General features: G+C 49.1%; 1 protein-coding gene across 2 annotated transcripts; it reads right to left on the bottom strand.

Moving 5' to 3' along the window:
* Positions 1 to 1079: 1079 nt before the first annotated feature.
* On the bottom strand, positions 1080 to 11880 carry POPDC2 (popeye domain cAMP effector 2; the record flags this gene model as incomplete). Of its 2 annotated transcripts, none has more annotated exons than XM_082278950.1 (4): positions 1080 to 1505; positions 5167 to 5665; positions 8928 to 9036; positions 11375 to 11880. In XM_082278950.1, 3 exons carry the CDS (start codon positions 11863 to 11865, stop codon positions 5213 to 5215), a joined length of 1053 nt encoding a protein of 350 aa, XP_082135076.1. In that variant the 3' UTR covers positions 1080 to 1505; positions 5167 to 5212. The 2 variants fall into 2 exon arrangements, with proteins under 2 accessions (XP_082135076.1, XP_082135077.1); XM_082278951.1 differs by having other exon boundaries at positions 5305 to 5665; positions 11375 to 11865.
* Between the last annotated feature and the right edge of the window lie 1259 nt (positions 11881 to 13139).

The raw sequence follows: 13139 nt of genomic DNA, 5'->3' as shown, positions 1-13139 counted from the left end.
CCAATGCATTGACAGAGCATGGTGACAACCATCAGCACGATGATTCCCAGGCCTGGGGCAGCCCCATTCTCCTGCCCTGGTGTGGGAGAAAAGATGAGTAGTCCAAGGAACTGTGTACATCACAGATCCCACATACTCATTACTCCAGAGGCCCTCGGTAAGAGTGCCAGATCCCAAGGGCACAGGATTTGCCCAGCTGAGACTTGAAAAACAGGCCAAACCAGGCTCTGGGCCACAGCCCCTGTGTGAGCAGGGCAGGGCAGGTGGGGCTGCCTCCTCCAACCCAGGGCTGACACAAAGCCAGTCCCACAGGCAGAATGGCTGTGCCCCCAAGAGGCACTGAAGGACACACTTCCCTGTACTGACAGAGGGACTGACACTCCTTGCTCTTTCCCTGAATACCTGCCCTGGAGAGGCTCCTACCCCCATTGCTCAACTTGATTGCACCAAGCTCTGCGAGACACAGGATTCCTCCACAGGTACTTCCAATTCCCTGACTGAGGAAGTGGCTGTGGAAGCTCATCAGACAAATCCTGTTGCAGCTGAACTTGGAAGAGGCCTTCTATCTCCACACTATTTTCATTAAGGCATTGTCCTTCCTACCAATGGCTGCTCTCTTCACAGATATTTTGTATCCACTCCTTCTTCATTTGATGTTTGTGCATCCTGAGGTCACTCCCCCTTGAGCACACACAAAAAAAGGGTTCTTGACTACACCTGTTCCCAGTCCTAATTCCTTCTTTTTCTTATTTCAAATGAATCAATGCAAACAAACAACCTTTCACCAGAAGTCTTTTTTCACCAGCTTCTTGGAGAAGTTGTGCTTGTCATAAATGAGAAATCCTAACTCCTGGAAAGGTAATTTCTGGTCTTACTAGACCAGATGCCCAGTGAGATGCATATCATCAAACACTCCATTGCAAGCCCTTTATCAAAGCTGTCAGGTGGCCCATTTTCCCTTGCCCTGTCCACTCTGTGCCTTGTGATCACCTCAAGTGATCTCCCTTTTCAAATCCTTCCCCCCTCCCACTGTTCTCTCCCTCTTCAAATCCTCAAACACTGTTAGTTTAATCTCTGACTTTAATGGGAATCAGTGAATCAAAGGGAACACAGATTCTGCAAGCAGGCTGGTATTGCTTGCAGAGGTATCAGTGCACCTTGGTGACAGAGCTGCTGACACACCTCAGAGAGGCAGGACTAGAAAACAAACCGTGGAAGCACGCTGGGTAAGGCAGCTCTGGTGAGCAGCCATGGGGTGGGAGGTGCTGGAGTGTCACACTGCAGTCTTAAGCATGTGCTTCATGTGCTCCTGAGTGTAGATGTCTGCTGGCAGACATGCTAAAGAGTGTCTCTGTGGTCAAAAACCTGTGTGAGCATCTGCTCCCTTGGAGGGGCTTCAGGATCAAACCAGCCTGTTGTTCCCTAGAGTTCGGGGGTCTGAGTGGGAGCCAGAGGGGCTCGTCCTTTGCAGAGGGGGTGAGAACTCTGGAGATGGTTTTCGGAGGCTGCAGAAGGAAAGCAGTGGAGGAGGGAGGAAAAGGGGGCCGGGGAAGAGAGAGGGGGAGAGAGAGACAGAGAGCACACCGTTACTATCAGTACTTTCAAATTTTTCCAAGACACAAACCTCATGGAGCCCACCATTACCTGTTCTTCTCCCCTCCCCTCCTAAATGAATATGCAAAACTACGTAATTCTTCAACTGGTAAATCGGGAAACAGGGTTGTGCACCGATTCTGAGATGGCAAAACCAAACCCCTCCAAAGTGCCTTCTGTGATATTGGTGAAACAAAGCCCACAGCTCCTTTCCTTTTGCTCTCAAAGCAGACACAAAACATTAACTACTAACTTAGATACCAAGTTGCAGACCATCAAGCATCCATCCACCCATCTCACCCACAAAATAGAAAGGCAGCCCCAAGATGTAACTGTAAAAAACCAGGTAGCAACAGCTACACATCCTGCAAGCATTTGATAGCAACAAACTAGAACAAATGCAATATGAACAGGAGAGAAAGCAGGTTGCTTTTGATTGTTTAAATTTCCATGCAAGGAATAAATCTTAGTTTCCTCTGGGGCACTGAGCTATACAGCAGTACACTGTTAAAGCAAGTATTGAACAGAACTTTTGAACCTGCCTCCTTTGAACAGGCAGCATCCTCCTTAGAGAAAGAATGTGCTCATCAGTGGGACATCACAGTCCATCTTACTCATAAGCAGACTAGAAACGCTTTCAAGGAACTAGATGATATGAATAGTAGGCCAATATATCTCCCTGTTGGAACCCTGAGTTCAGAGAATTTCAGTCTTTCAGCACTGACAGGCAATGATCCTCAAAAGCACACTGCATTTGACCTGAGGCCTTGGGAAAGGCTTCCCAAATTATGTGATAGCACTGAGATTATTGTTATGTGATTAAAAAGAAACATGAAACAGAGGCAAAGAAGAAAAGGAACATCTCCCATGAATATTTTCTTGTGTAAGACCTTTGTAGCACTTTGGGCATTCAGGAACTGCCCTCCTGCACTGTAATGTTGCAAGGTGGCTGTTGCAGTGACAGAAGAGGAAAAGGAACGTCACCCACAGAAGCACTTCAGCATGGGGAATTTAGAGAGATGCAAGGTGATTACCCATGTTGGGAGTTACTGGGGAAGGAGATAAGAGCACAGACCAGGGGAAAGCCCCAGGGAACCTCTGACCTCAGGGATTTACTTTGAATAATGACACTGCAGGGAATTTCCCTGTTTATTACAGAGGCAGGAAAAAGTTATGAAAGTGCTTTACCTGAGCCATGGCAGACCTACTCGGATTATTTGCTGATCTGTGACAATTGTTTGGACAGAGGGAAAACCTGCAGCCTTTCTGTATTATTAGTATTTGTGGCGAGACACCCAAGTCGCTGTGGAATATCATCCAGATGTGACAATTGCTGTTGTGCTGCAATGTGATGTGGGATGTGCTGGGATGTGATGTGATTAGGACACAGAAGTGCTGAGCAGGGTAACAGGGAAGTGCTTGTTCCACCGTTATGAACACACTAAAGTTTTTGATTCCTTGTCTAATTACCTTAAAAATTAAAATACCACACTGGCTATTGTCTCCAGACTGACAGACAAGGAGATCATCCTCCTCTCTCACCTCAAATACAGCCTCTAAACATCTGGGCTTTTATTGCAGGTCTCTGCTGCAAATATCAGCAGTCCTTGATACTGTCTCAGTCACAAGATGTAGAAAGACAAAAGCTTCCAGCTCACACAGGACTGTGTGAAAGAAAAATAGCTTTCTGCTGTGTAGCAAAGTTTTGCCCAATATGCACGCACCTCTTCTGTGTATGTTCACCGTATTGCCTCACTGCCAAAAATGGGTGGAAATTTTTCAAAAAAAGCTACAGTGTTCCTTGCCTCCTACCTTTTAAAATTGCATTTGAAATTCTGGTTTTATTGAGCTTGATCAACGAGAAGAATTCTACCAATGATCTGAGAATGGATATCCTCCTTCTGAGACGGCAAAGTGGAATCAAAGCTCAGGCAAAGTGACTTCACCATGTTTGCAACACTACTTGCATTCACTTGTGATTGCGTGTGTTCACAGACACTCCTGACAGCCAGGAGGATGGCTCTCTCATAAGTGATTCAGTGTTCCTGCCTCTCCAAGTAAGGACTGAAAAAGCTGCAAATTCGTATCTCCAGCAGTCTACCAGCAAAATCAGGGACTTCATATCCCTAGAACAAATGTGTATTTTTTTTTTTTCTCTCTGTGCCTCCTTAAAAAAGAAAACAACAACCAACCATACAAAACCAAACAACCAACCCCAACAACAAAACCCTAATCAGAACTCTTGCTGACTCTTTATCTGATTCAGCCAAAACCAAATACGCTTGTTCTTTCCCTGGCCACGTTCTTCATATCCCAGAAAATATGAAGAAAACTGCAGACTTGTCAGGGCTCATGCCAGGAGCCAATGCTCCCTGCCACTGAGTCCACAGCACAGGTAGAAGTAGACCCAGCAGGCATAGAGAAGAGTAGGGCACAATGTTGCACTGTGTTCAAGGCTGCCTGATGGAAGACAGCCTCCCCAGCTGCAGCCCAACCCTCCTCCCTGCCATGCGGACCCAATTGGAACACATGCAGGGGTCACTTCTAGAACAGAAATCCTAGTCCCAAACTTGGTGCCTGGCAGCTGGATTATTGTGAGGCGGCAGCAGGAATGCACATTTTGGGGTCTGCAGCTGGTGTGTAGCAGCTGGTATGCAGTGGCTAGCTAAAAGTAGCTCAGGGTGGAATTTCTCTCTTGGCCACTTGGATTTGAATTTCAAGCACAAGCCACTCTCCCATCTATTTCTGCTTGCCTGCATTGTTCCTCTGCCCCAACAGCCACCAGGCACAGGAATGCTTTTCCCTTGCGGACTAAGGAGCTGGCATTTTGGAAGAGAGCAACTAATTCCCACTCACTGGAAAGCAGAGTTTGGGGCATCTTAAAACAATGTTTAGCCTGTCAGTCCACCCAGGGTAACTGGAGGCAAGACCCATACCACCCAGGGCAGACTTTTCACTACCTTACTGATCTGGCAGAGAGGGATCTCAGCAGAAACAAGGAGAACAGATCAAATGCTGGGATGAGCTGCAATGGGCAGGGAGAGGAAGGACTCTGAGCTTTCTCCCCCTGTCCAGACTGAGCACTTGCAGGGTTGATAGCAACTCCTGGCTACCAATCAGCTATAAACCCTGGAGCTGTTTCTAGTCCTGTTGGCATCTCCTGGGATGTGGGCTCTCTCACCTGCAGAGCTCTTGCTCAGCTCAGTACTGGAGTATCTCCTGACATAGCTCTACCTCATGGTCTCTGTGACCACTCGTGTACCACCTGCCAGCCTAGACACCATTTCAGTTTTTCTGCCTCTCCTGAGGGATGGGGAGAGAGCTGGGCAGGGAAGAGCTTTCTATGGTCAGGTTACTGGCCCTTCTACCCCACAGTACAACTGGTGCCTGGAGCCAAGTCTCTGCCCTCCTGCATTTCCTTAAATCACATAGCTTGAGCCCACCTTCTAGGATTCCTTAGGGCAGCAGGCCAAAAAAACATTGCAGAGGTGCAAACCCATGGCAAATGGCAGCCACTGCTCTGTCCAGGCAGATGCATCACGGGAAAGACTTGCTCTGCAAGTGGGTACTTACACAAGGGTCCCACACAGGGTGAGGTGTGCCCGTGCCAGGAGTGCCCTCACTTCATATACTCCCCTTCGCTCACATAGTCCATAAAAGACCCCGGCAACTCAGCAAAATCTTCCAAGACAAGACTGGTGGAGTCCTCACCCAGCAGGTCACTGTCAGGCCGGGACGCCCGGGGGCGTGAAGCCGGCAGTGGCGGCGGTGGCGGCTGCGGCTCAGAGACGCTGGCCTGGCCAGAGGCAGGCAGCAGCTCCTCACAGTCCTCCGACTCCCCCTCAGAGGAGGCTGGCCCAAGGACATGGTAGAGGCTGGGCAAACGGATGTCGAAGCGAAGGCCAAACTTGGCGAAGAGCTTCTCGTTGAGGGAGTAGAGCTTCTCCGAGATGTCGTAGCCCAGATGGGAGGAGAAGAGCCGGGCGATGTAGCGGTCCTTCCTCAGGAGGAGATACAGCTTCTTCCTCGGCCAAGTGATGTAGCTGCAATCGGTCTCGGCTGTCAGCGTGACCTGTGGGGCAGGGAGTGAGTGGAGTAAGTCCCACTGCCTGGGCAGGGGTCACCCACCTTGGAGCCATATGCTTCACTCCAGGGAAGGCCCTCAGCCCCTTTGGTGCCTATTCTCCTTGGAGATGGTGGGGCTGGAGAGCCAGATTGTCCTGGTTAACGACTGGATAAATCCTTACCCGCTGCTGTTTCCTCTCCCTAAGGACGCAAAGACTCCATTTTCCTATGCAATTAGTACCACATCCTCATTTAACCCAGCCACATGGATGGCTACGTTTCACCCTCTTGCATTCAAACAGTGCTCCCTATTGACCTCTGAGGGATGTAGCTGAAATGAACAGGGCAGCACAGACACCCCTATCCCCCCACAGAAATGCTACAGAGGGGGATGTTTCTGCATGCCCAGCCAGTTTGAGTTGCCAGCAAGTAGCCCTGGGGGGGGCTGCTGACCCATTCTGCTGTTGGGTTGCACAGCCCCAGAAGGCCCTGAGTGTTGGAAGGGCCACCTGAAAGTCTTGCCTGGTCATCCTATGCCAGAGGGACATCCTGTCTCAGCAGTTCTGCTGGACTCTGTAGGGCTGAATGGCCTTGAAGAACATGGCAGCACAGGTCAGTGAGAGAGGAAATAATGAGGTTTTATTGTGTTCGTGTATATGTAAAAAACTCATGACGGTTTATTGGATTGATTTTAGAGAACATTTCGTATTGTTTCTTGTTTTGCCAATGTAAAGAGAGACTTTTTCCCCCTAGCTATAGGACAAGACTAGTTCCAGTAAAAAACATTATATAGTATGTAAGTGTACATTATAATAAATAATAAGAATAAAGACAAGAAATGCAGGAAGGGTCAAACTGCCCTGGGCCAAAGAAGAACATCCGAGTGTAATGGAGACACTGGCATGCGAACAAGTGCCAGAGCCAAAATATCCCAGGGGCTCCCTTTCACTCTATACCCAGGGGTCTCCTTGGTCAGCCGCCATGGCAGAGGGCCACTGGGAAGCTGAACACGGCTTGGCCGCATGTGTGTGTCCTTGGGTTTGATATTTAATGCCATTGCCCTGCAAACAGCTGTCTGATGAAAGAAATATAGGAGATAAAACCTGAGAACTTTCCCAGGCCAGGCAAGCAAAAAGAAGGGTCACAAGGAAATTGAAGTGAACGGAAACTCATTTTCCTAACCAACTTCTGACACAGTGATCAAAAGTGATCCCTTCTTTTGAGGGATTGAGATGCAGTAAGCAAACCTGCCACCTAACCAGGACAGCAAGACAGATTTCACTCATTAATCCCTCCTGACACAAGTGCTCCAGCATCAGCAGGAGCCTGTAATTCAGCCTTTTGGGGGAAAGTGCCAGCCCTGAAACCAAACTCCTTCAGGCACTGCGATCCAGCAGTCCTGTGGGAAGCAGACACCCAAAGCAGAAAGCTCAAGGAAACCAGCTATTCTTGTAGACCAAGTCATGCTTCTGCCATTTTTCAGCGGGCTCAGAATTGAAACTGTTCAATCCAGAGAGCCATGGGGAAAGCAATACCTTGGGCAAGAAAAACCTTCCATGCCCTCCTCCAGCAAAGACCCAGAGTTTAACATGCACTTTTTAAACCAAATTATTGCATTGCTAGGAATAAGGTTGAGATAAGGGAGAGAGTTTTATTAACTGCTCAGGTGAGGACTAGTGGGTTAAACAGCTGCCAAAAGCAGCACATCACGACAATTAAGCATGGGCATCAAGAGTAAGGTCCTTCCAGGTACATGGACTGCTCAAGTCACACCCGATGACTGCTGGTCTCACACAGCTGCTACTTCTTCATGCTCCTCAGTAAGCAGATGTGGCATTTAGGCATTTCCAGCACGTGGGCCTCCCTACCTAGGGCTCTACCTCCCCATTCTGGTGCCAGGCACAGCTGACCTCACTGACCAGCCCTGTCTTGCAGAGCAGGAAAGGTGCCAAGAGCATGGTGCTGGCAGGGCTAGTGCAGCCTGGCACCAGCCTGCTCCCAAGCTGTCTCCAACACCACAGATAAAGACCCTCAGGAGGTCTGGGAACATTCAGTTCCACGGAAATTAGCTCTGAAAATGCTGTGAATGTCTTTGCAGGTTGCATGCCTGCTGTCAGCCACTGCAGTCAGCCATTTCCCTGCCTGGAGCACTGGGCAGCCATCACTCTCCCTGCTGGATTCTTGGGCAAATACAGCCCAGGAGCTAGCAGCAGTCTGCTGCCAGACTGAAGACCTGTGCAAAACATGAGATACCGCTAGCTCTAGTATAGCCACGCTGTTGTTGCCTTTTCTGCTTCATTACCTTGGTCTGACATCCCTATTTCTGCTCACCATCTGTAGCCCTGTGCCACAGCTATCTCCTGCAGCCATAACCACTGGCAATGGCACTGTTTTCAGGAGCAATCACCCTGACCCTTTCACACACGAGCCAAATTCAGAGCCTAGGAAAGCAGATTTGGAGAGCTGTCCTGGTTTAACCAAGTCTGCCTGGGGCTACCCTCATGAGAAAGCATCATTCCCTCATGACCATGGTGCTCCCAAGGGATTAGCAAAATCCCTCCTCATATGCCCTAATTGACATAATCAAGATTGACATCCTGACAGGTATCAGGCCATCCTGAGATGTGAGTTAAAGACAGAGGAATGTAGGCTTAAGTAATCTTCCCCAGAAGGAAAGCCAAAGAAACACTGTGGGGTGTTGACAGCAAGGCCAAAATCCTTTCAGTTACTGCAAATGAGAATTGGTCTGGCCTCTGAGCAGGGGATTTTTCTGCTCAGAAAGAACCATATTGGGGTGTGAATCATCCTTTCTGCTTCTCCACCCAAAACACATGACCATCAGAAACTTCTGTGAGGAACAGGATGTTTATGGATTTACATCACTGCTGCATATTGCCACGGCTGCCATCCTGATGCTAGCACAATGCACCCTGCTAGCAGCGTGCAGGGCAAACTCATCAGTACACGTACTAGGGAACACCATAATGGAAGAGAGCCAGCAATTTGACACCTCCATTCCCTCATAAACTGGAAGGAGCACCATTCTCCACCCTCCTTGCTATCAGCAGATAGTAGGAGCATGCCCTGAGGTCTTCAGAACACGGTGGAAAAAAAGGTAAAACAGCTGACCACACAATTCTGTGCTGGCTAAACCACCAGGAAGGGGAGGAAAGTATTCCTGGTCAGCTTTGAATGGCGTAATGAGGCCCCTCCATCCCCTTCTCAGACATGCAGCAAAGCAGCAAGGAGTGAAGCTGAGCTGGGGTTACCTGGAAAGTTCCTTCTTCAGAGGGTCGCAGTGACTCCCATTCTGGAGAGTCCAGAAACTGGTATGGAAAGACGTAGTGAAGGAATTGTCCATCCTGGCACACTCGGATCCTGCAGGGGACAGGTGAGGCACACAGGCTTAGGCCACAAAACAGGTGTCACACAAACCTGATGGCTCACACAGTGTGTCCCACCAGGGAGGAAAGAAATACTTGTCTCACACACGTCTTGTACGCTCTTGGGACAGCTGCAGGTGCTTTAGTGATGAGGCTATCCCTCCTTCTCTGTGGGAAACTATTTGCTGCCACTTCCCCATATTTCATCTGTGTTCTGTTTCTTGCTACAAAGACAGCCCTCACAGGTGCAATGTTTGGTCCTAACCCAGGACTTCTCAGCCCACAGGACTGCTGCTGCTTTGTAAGTACTTCTAAGCCAGCCTGTGTCTCTTTGTGCTTGTGTCTTCCTACCATCCCCAGGACTGCACAGAGGCATCCCCTGTCTCGGTATTGGGAAGTCATTACACTCAGAATCCCCCAAAATCATGCTGCCCATGGTTCCTGACCGACCACCCTGTGAGCTCATAGTTCGCTGCACATTACTGCTCACTTTCTCTTGGCCTTCTAAGTATCCCTTTCACCTACTTTTGCTACAATTGCCTGCCAGTGTCAAGGTCAAACACGCATTCAGCTCTGCTGTGGGAATAGGGAAGGACCTGTACAGGCCTGGAGCAAAGACAATGGCAGGGTGCTCTGGAGTTCTATTCATAGCTCTGCATCACCAGACTTGGGGCCTCTTGTTTTCCCATCACCATGTACCCCTGTTGTACAATCCACAAAGGCATTTCTTGCCTTCAGGAGTTAGAAGACTCAGTTTACCTTTGGCTTCTAATCAGCTGGCAGTGCTGCCTGGAAGGGTCAGGGATTGCAAGGCACATTTCCTGATCCAGGCATATTCTGCATTTCCAAGAACCCACTTGTTCAGTTAAAGAGAAAGCACCATAATAGTAGCAATGCTGTGCTGGGTCAGCAAAGACCTCACAAGGCAATACAGTGGGTACCAGGAAATGTAAATCCATTCCCATCCCCCTGGAGCATCTTGTACCGGCCAAGATGCATAGTTCCCACTGCAAAAGAGAGCCCAACAACCACCCACCATCACCACCTTACTGTCTGTTGCAGCACTTCCATGTCCACAGAGCAGCATCACATTATCCAGTGCAGGTTAAGACAGCACAGACTCTTCCCCATCAATATTATTTGCAGATACAGTAAACTTCAGGGCCAACTGCTCAGCAGAGATGTTTGGTAAGGGCAAGCACTAATGGAAATGCACATACCAAATTACCTTCCAGTGCTTTGCCATTCAACATCCTGCTCTTAACACATCTTAGAAAAGGGACCAACATCAAAAAAAGGAAGGTCAGCCATTCTTCATTGCACACTCCCTCACCAGAGAGGATTGGCCACTGCAGTAAAACATGGCCCCAAGTGATGCTTTGTATTCCCAAAGGAAAATCCTTGTGAGACACACCTCCTGCAGCTCAGCACTGCTCCTATTTAGAGATCTTCTTCCTTTCCCATTCTTACATAACATTAGTGCCAAGTTCCTGGCAGCAGCCTGGAAGCCAACACTATGGCTATTTGTATGCATCTGGATTTTGCAAATCATTAAGTAGATATGCTGCTACAGGCATGCCACAGGATCTCAGGTGAATAAATGCCAGTACTTGATCAGCACAGTTCATTCAATCAAATCTCCAGTGAGACTGTCTAGAGGTCCCTGAGGCTCTCCTTGGTGGTCCAGAGGAAGGAGTATCACAAATGCTTGACAGCACAGGGAAAGAAAGACACCGGATTAGGCAGGATCCACCACAGGAGAATACTTTCTCTTTTGATGAAATGATGCTCAAAGTGAAAAATGTCAAAGCCCTGAGGGCTGGGATGCTGGGAACAGGAACCTCTCCCTGAACACTGCTGGCCAGGGAGAGCAGGTGAACTGAGGCCTCAGCACACTCAGCACACAGCTCTTCACATCACAGAGGTGTGCCTGGTACCCACAGAGACCACAGGTGCAGACACTGCCCTCCTGCCTTGAGAAACACTTTCTCACAGCCAGTCTGCTCCCATCATAAATAAGATCACTTCAAAATGGCAGAGAAAGGGGTAAGGATTCATCAAAAGTATCACAGGTAAGGCTGAGCTGGCTACTTCATTGCCCATAGCTTGAGTCTGCAAACCATTCCCTGCAATTGTCTTAAGTTAGAAAAACAGAAGAAAACTAACCCCCCAAAAAGCAAATTTCCCCCTTCCCCAACAAACTGATGCATATCTCAGATCCTCTTCAGGGGAAGGACACAATCCTCACCCCAGTTTCTACAGAGGGTGAAAATATAACAGTAAGCCACAGCGCTTTGCTGTCAGACTTTGTTCAGAAACAGGGGAGCCTTTACCTGCCAGACAGCAGCAATGAGAGGCGGTCAATGGGCGTCTTGCCCTCCACCGCATAATTCTGGTCTCTGACTAGCGACTGGACCTGCTCTTCACAGCACTTCACGATTTCTTTGTAGACTTCCAGGGGCACCTGCAAGGGCAGGTACATGGTCTTGTAGAGGAGGTCAAACTCTTCCGGGATGGTGTTTCTGCGGAGCCGGTAAGCCAGGTGAGCCAGCTGAAGCAAGCAGGCGAGGACCAGCAGCATGTTCCAGATGAAGATATCCAGCCCACAAGCGCTCAGCCAGCCCCACAGAGCATAGCACAAGTAGCCTGGGGCCAGGAGGCCGAAGATATAGAGGGACCCAAAGATGCCACTTCCCCCCATGTAACCCAGGAGGACAATGCAGCTGGCCAGCTGATAGGCTGCTTCCTCCATAATCTCCTTCCAGGCATCACACACCGGAGGCCGGAGAACAGCCTGCTCCCAAGAGGGGCTGTTTGCGCTCATCCTTCCCCAATCCCCACCCTCCCCAGCCGTCCTGCGCTCAGAGTGAATTGTCATACACAAAGGGTGCTGCAGAGGTTTGAAACCAGGGTTGCTGGATAGCCGTTCTTCCTCTCTTCCTCCTGAGCACTGTCTGGTCCCACAGCACTGCTTCAGAGCGACATGTTAAAAAAGCGCTGCCAAATGTTTTTGCACCCGAAAAATTCCAAAAGGGTATGCTTCTCCTCTTTGTGACTCACAAACTGTCAGCTGGCCCCCTTCTTAGCCACAATGGTGAGAAAAGAAGCTGGCAAACGTGAGGCCAAAAGAGCTCAGTCAAAAAAAGAGTAGAGGCCATTAGCTGGAAAACTCACAGACAGGACAGAAATCTCCTTGCACTCTCTCGCCTGCGCTCCGGCAAATGGAATAGCGACCGTGAGAGAGCAGCAGAGGGAGCTGGTGTTGAGTGTGGAATGTGTATCTCTTGGCAGTGGAACGGAGAGAGACCCCAAATGGATAACCATGTTTGGAATTGAAATCCAAGGAGCAAAAGCAGCGAGGAGAACAGAGAGCAAGCATGCACCCGCTACTTAACATAACTTAGGCGGCCAGATAAGCCCAGCGCAGCGCGAGGAGGGGAGAGGAGAAGGGAAAACAACCAGCTTATTGTGGCGAGCTCCAGTCACACATCGGGCTCTCCACTGCCCTGCACTCCTGCGAGAGAGTGACTTTCACCCAGCATAAAAAAGGAAAAAGGTTACCTCCTATTCCCACTGTGGCTCGTAGCTGTGGCAGGGACTTAGCAAGAGAAGAGAGGCTGGCTCTCAATTAATACTTTCCAGGTGCATCACAGCCCCCTCTTACACCAGGGAGCTCCCTCTCATGGGGTGTTTTAGATCAAGGGGCACAAGGAAAAGATCTGCACAGCCAGAGAACTGTGAATGCAAGGGATAAAACGAGAGCAAACAAGCCTCTGACACCCAGTTTCATCTATCATGAAGACAAGACTATTCTGCCAAAAGCTTTGAGAGTGTGTAACACTTGGAAACATGTTTTGTGGGGAAATCCTAGTTGAGGGATTAAAAGCTCTGTTGAGAAGCACTCTTGAGAAACATCATCTCACATTTTCAGTTTTTTAATAGCTATTTGGAACCTGCCCCAGACCTTCATTTAGTCCAAAGAGGACAGCCAACACTTCCCGCTCAGGTAACTCAGGACACAGGCACAAGAGGAAGCCTTTGAGGTCAGTCCTCCATGGTCAGCTACACAAAACATGCATAAATGCAATTCCTCCTCTG

The sequence above is a fragment of the Coloeus monedula genome, assembly GCF_965178545.1.
Source record: "Coloeus monedula genome assembly, chromosome: 3".
Classification (NCBI taxonomy): Eukaryota; Metazoa; Chordata; class Aves; order Passeriformes; family Corvidae; genus Coloeus; species Coloeus monedula.
This window is presented reverse-complemented; position numbering and strand designations above follow the sequence as displayed.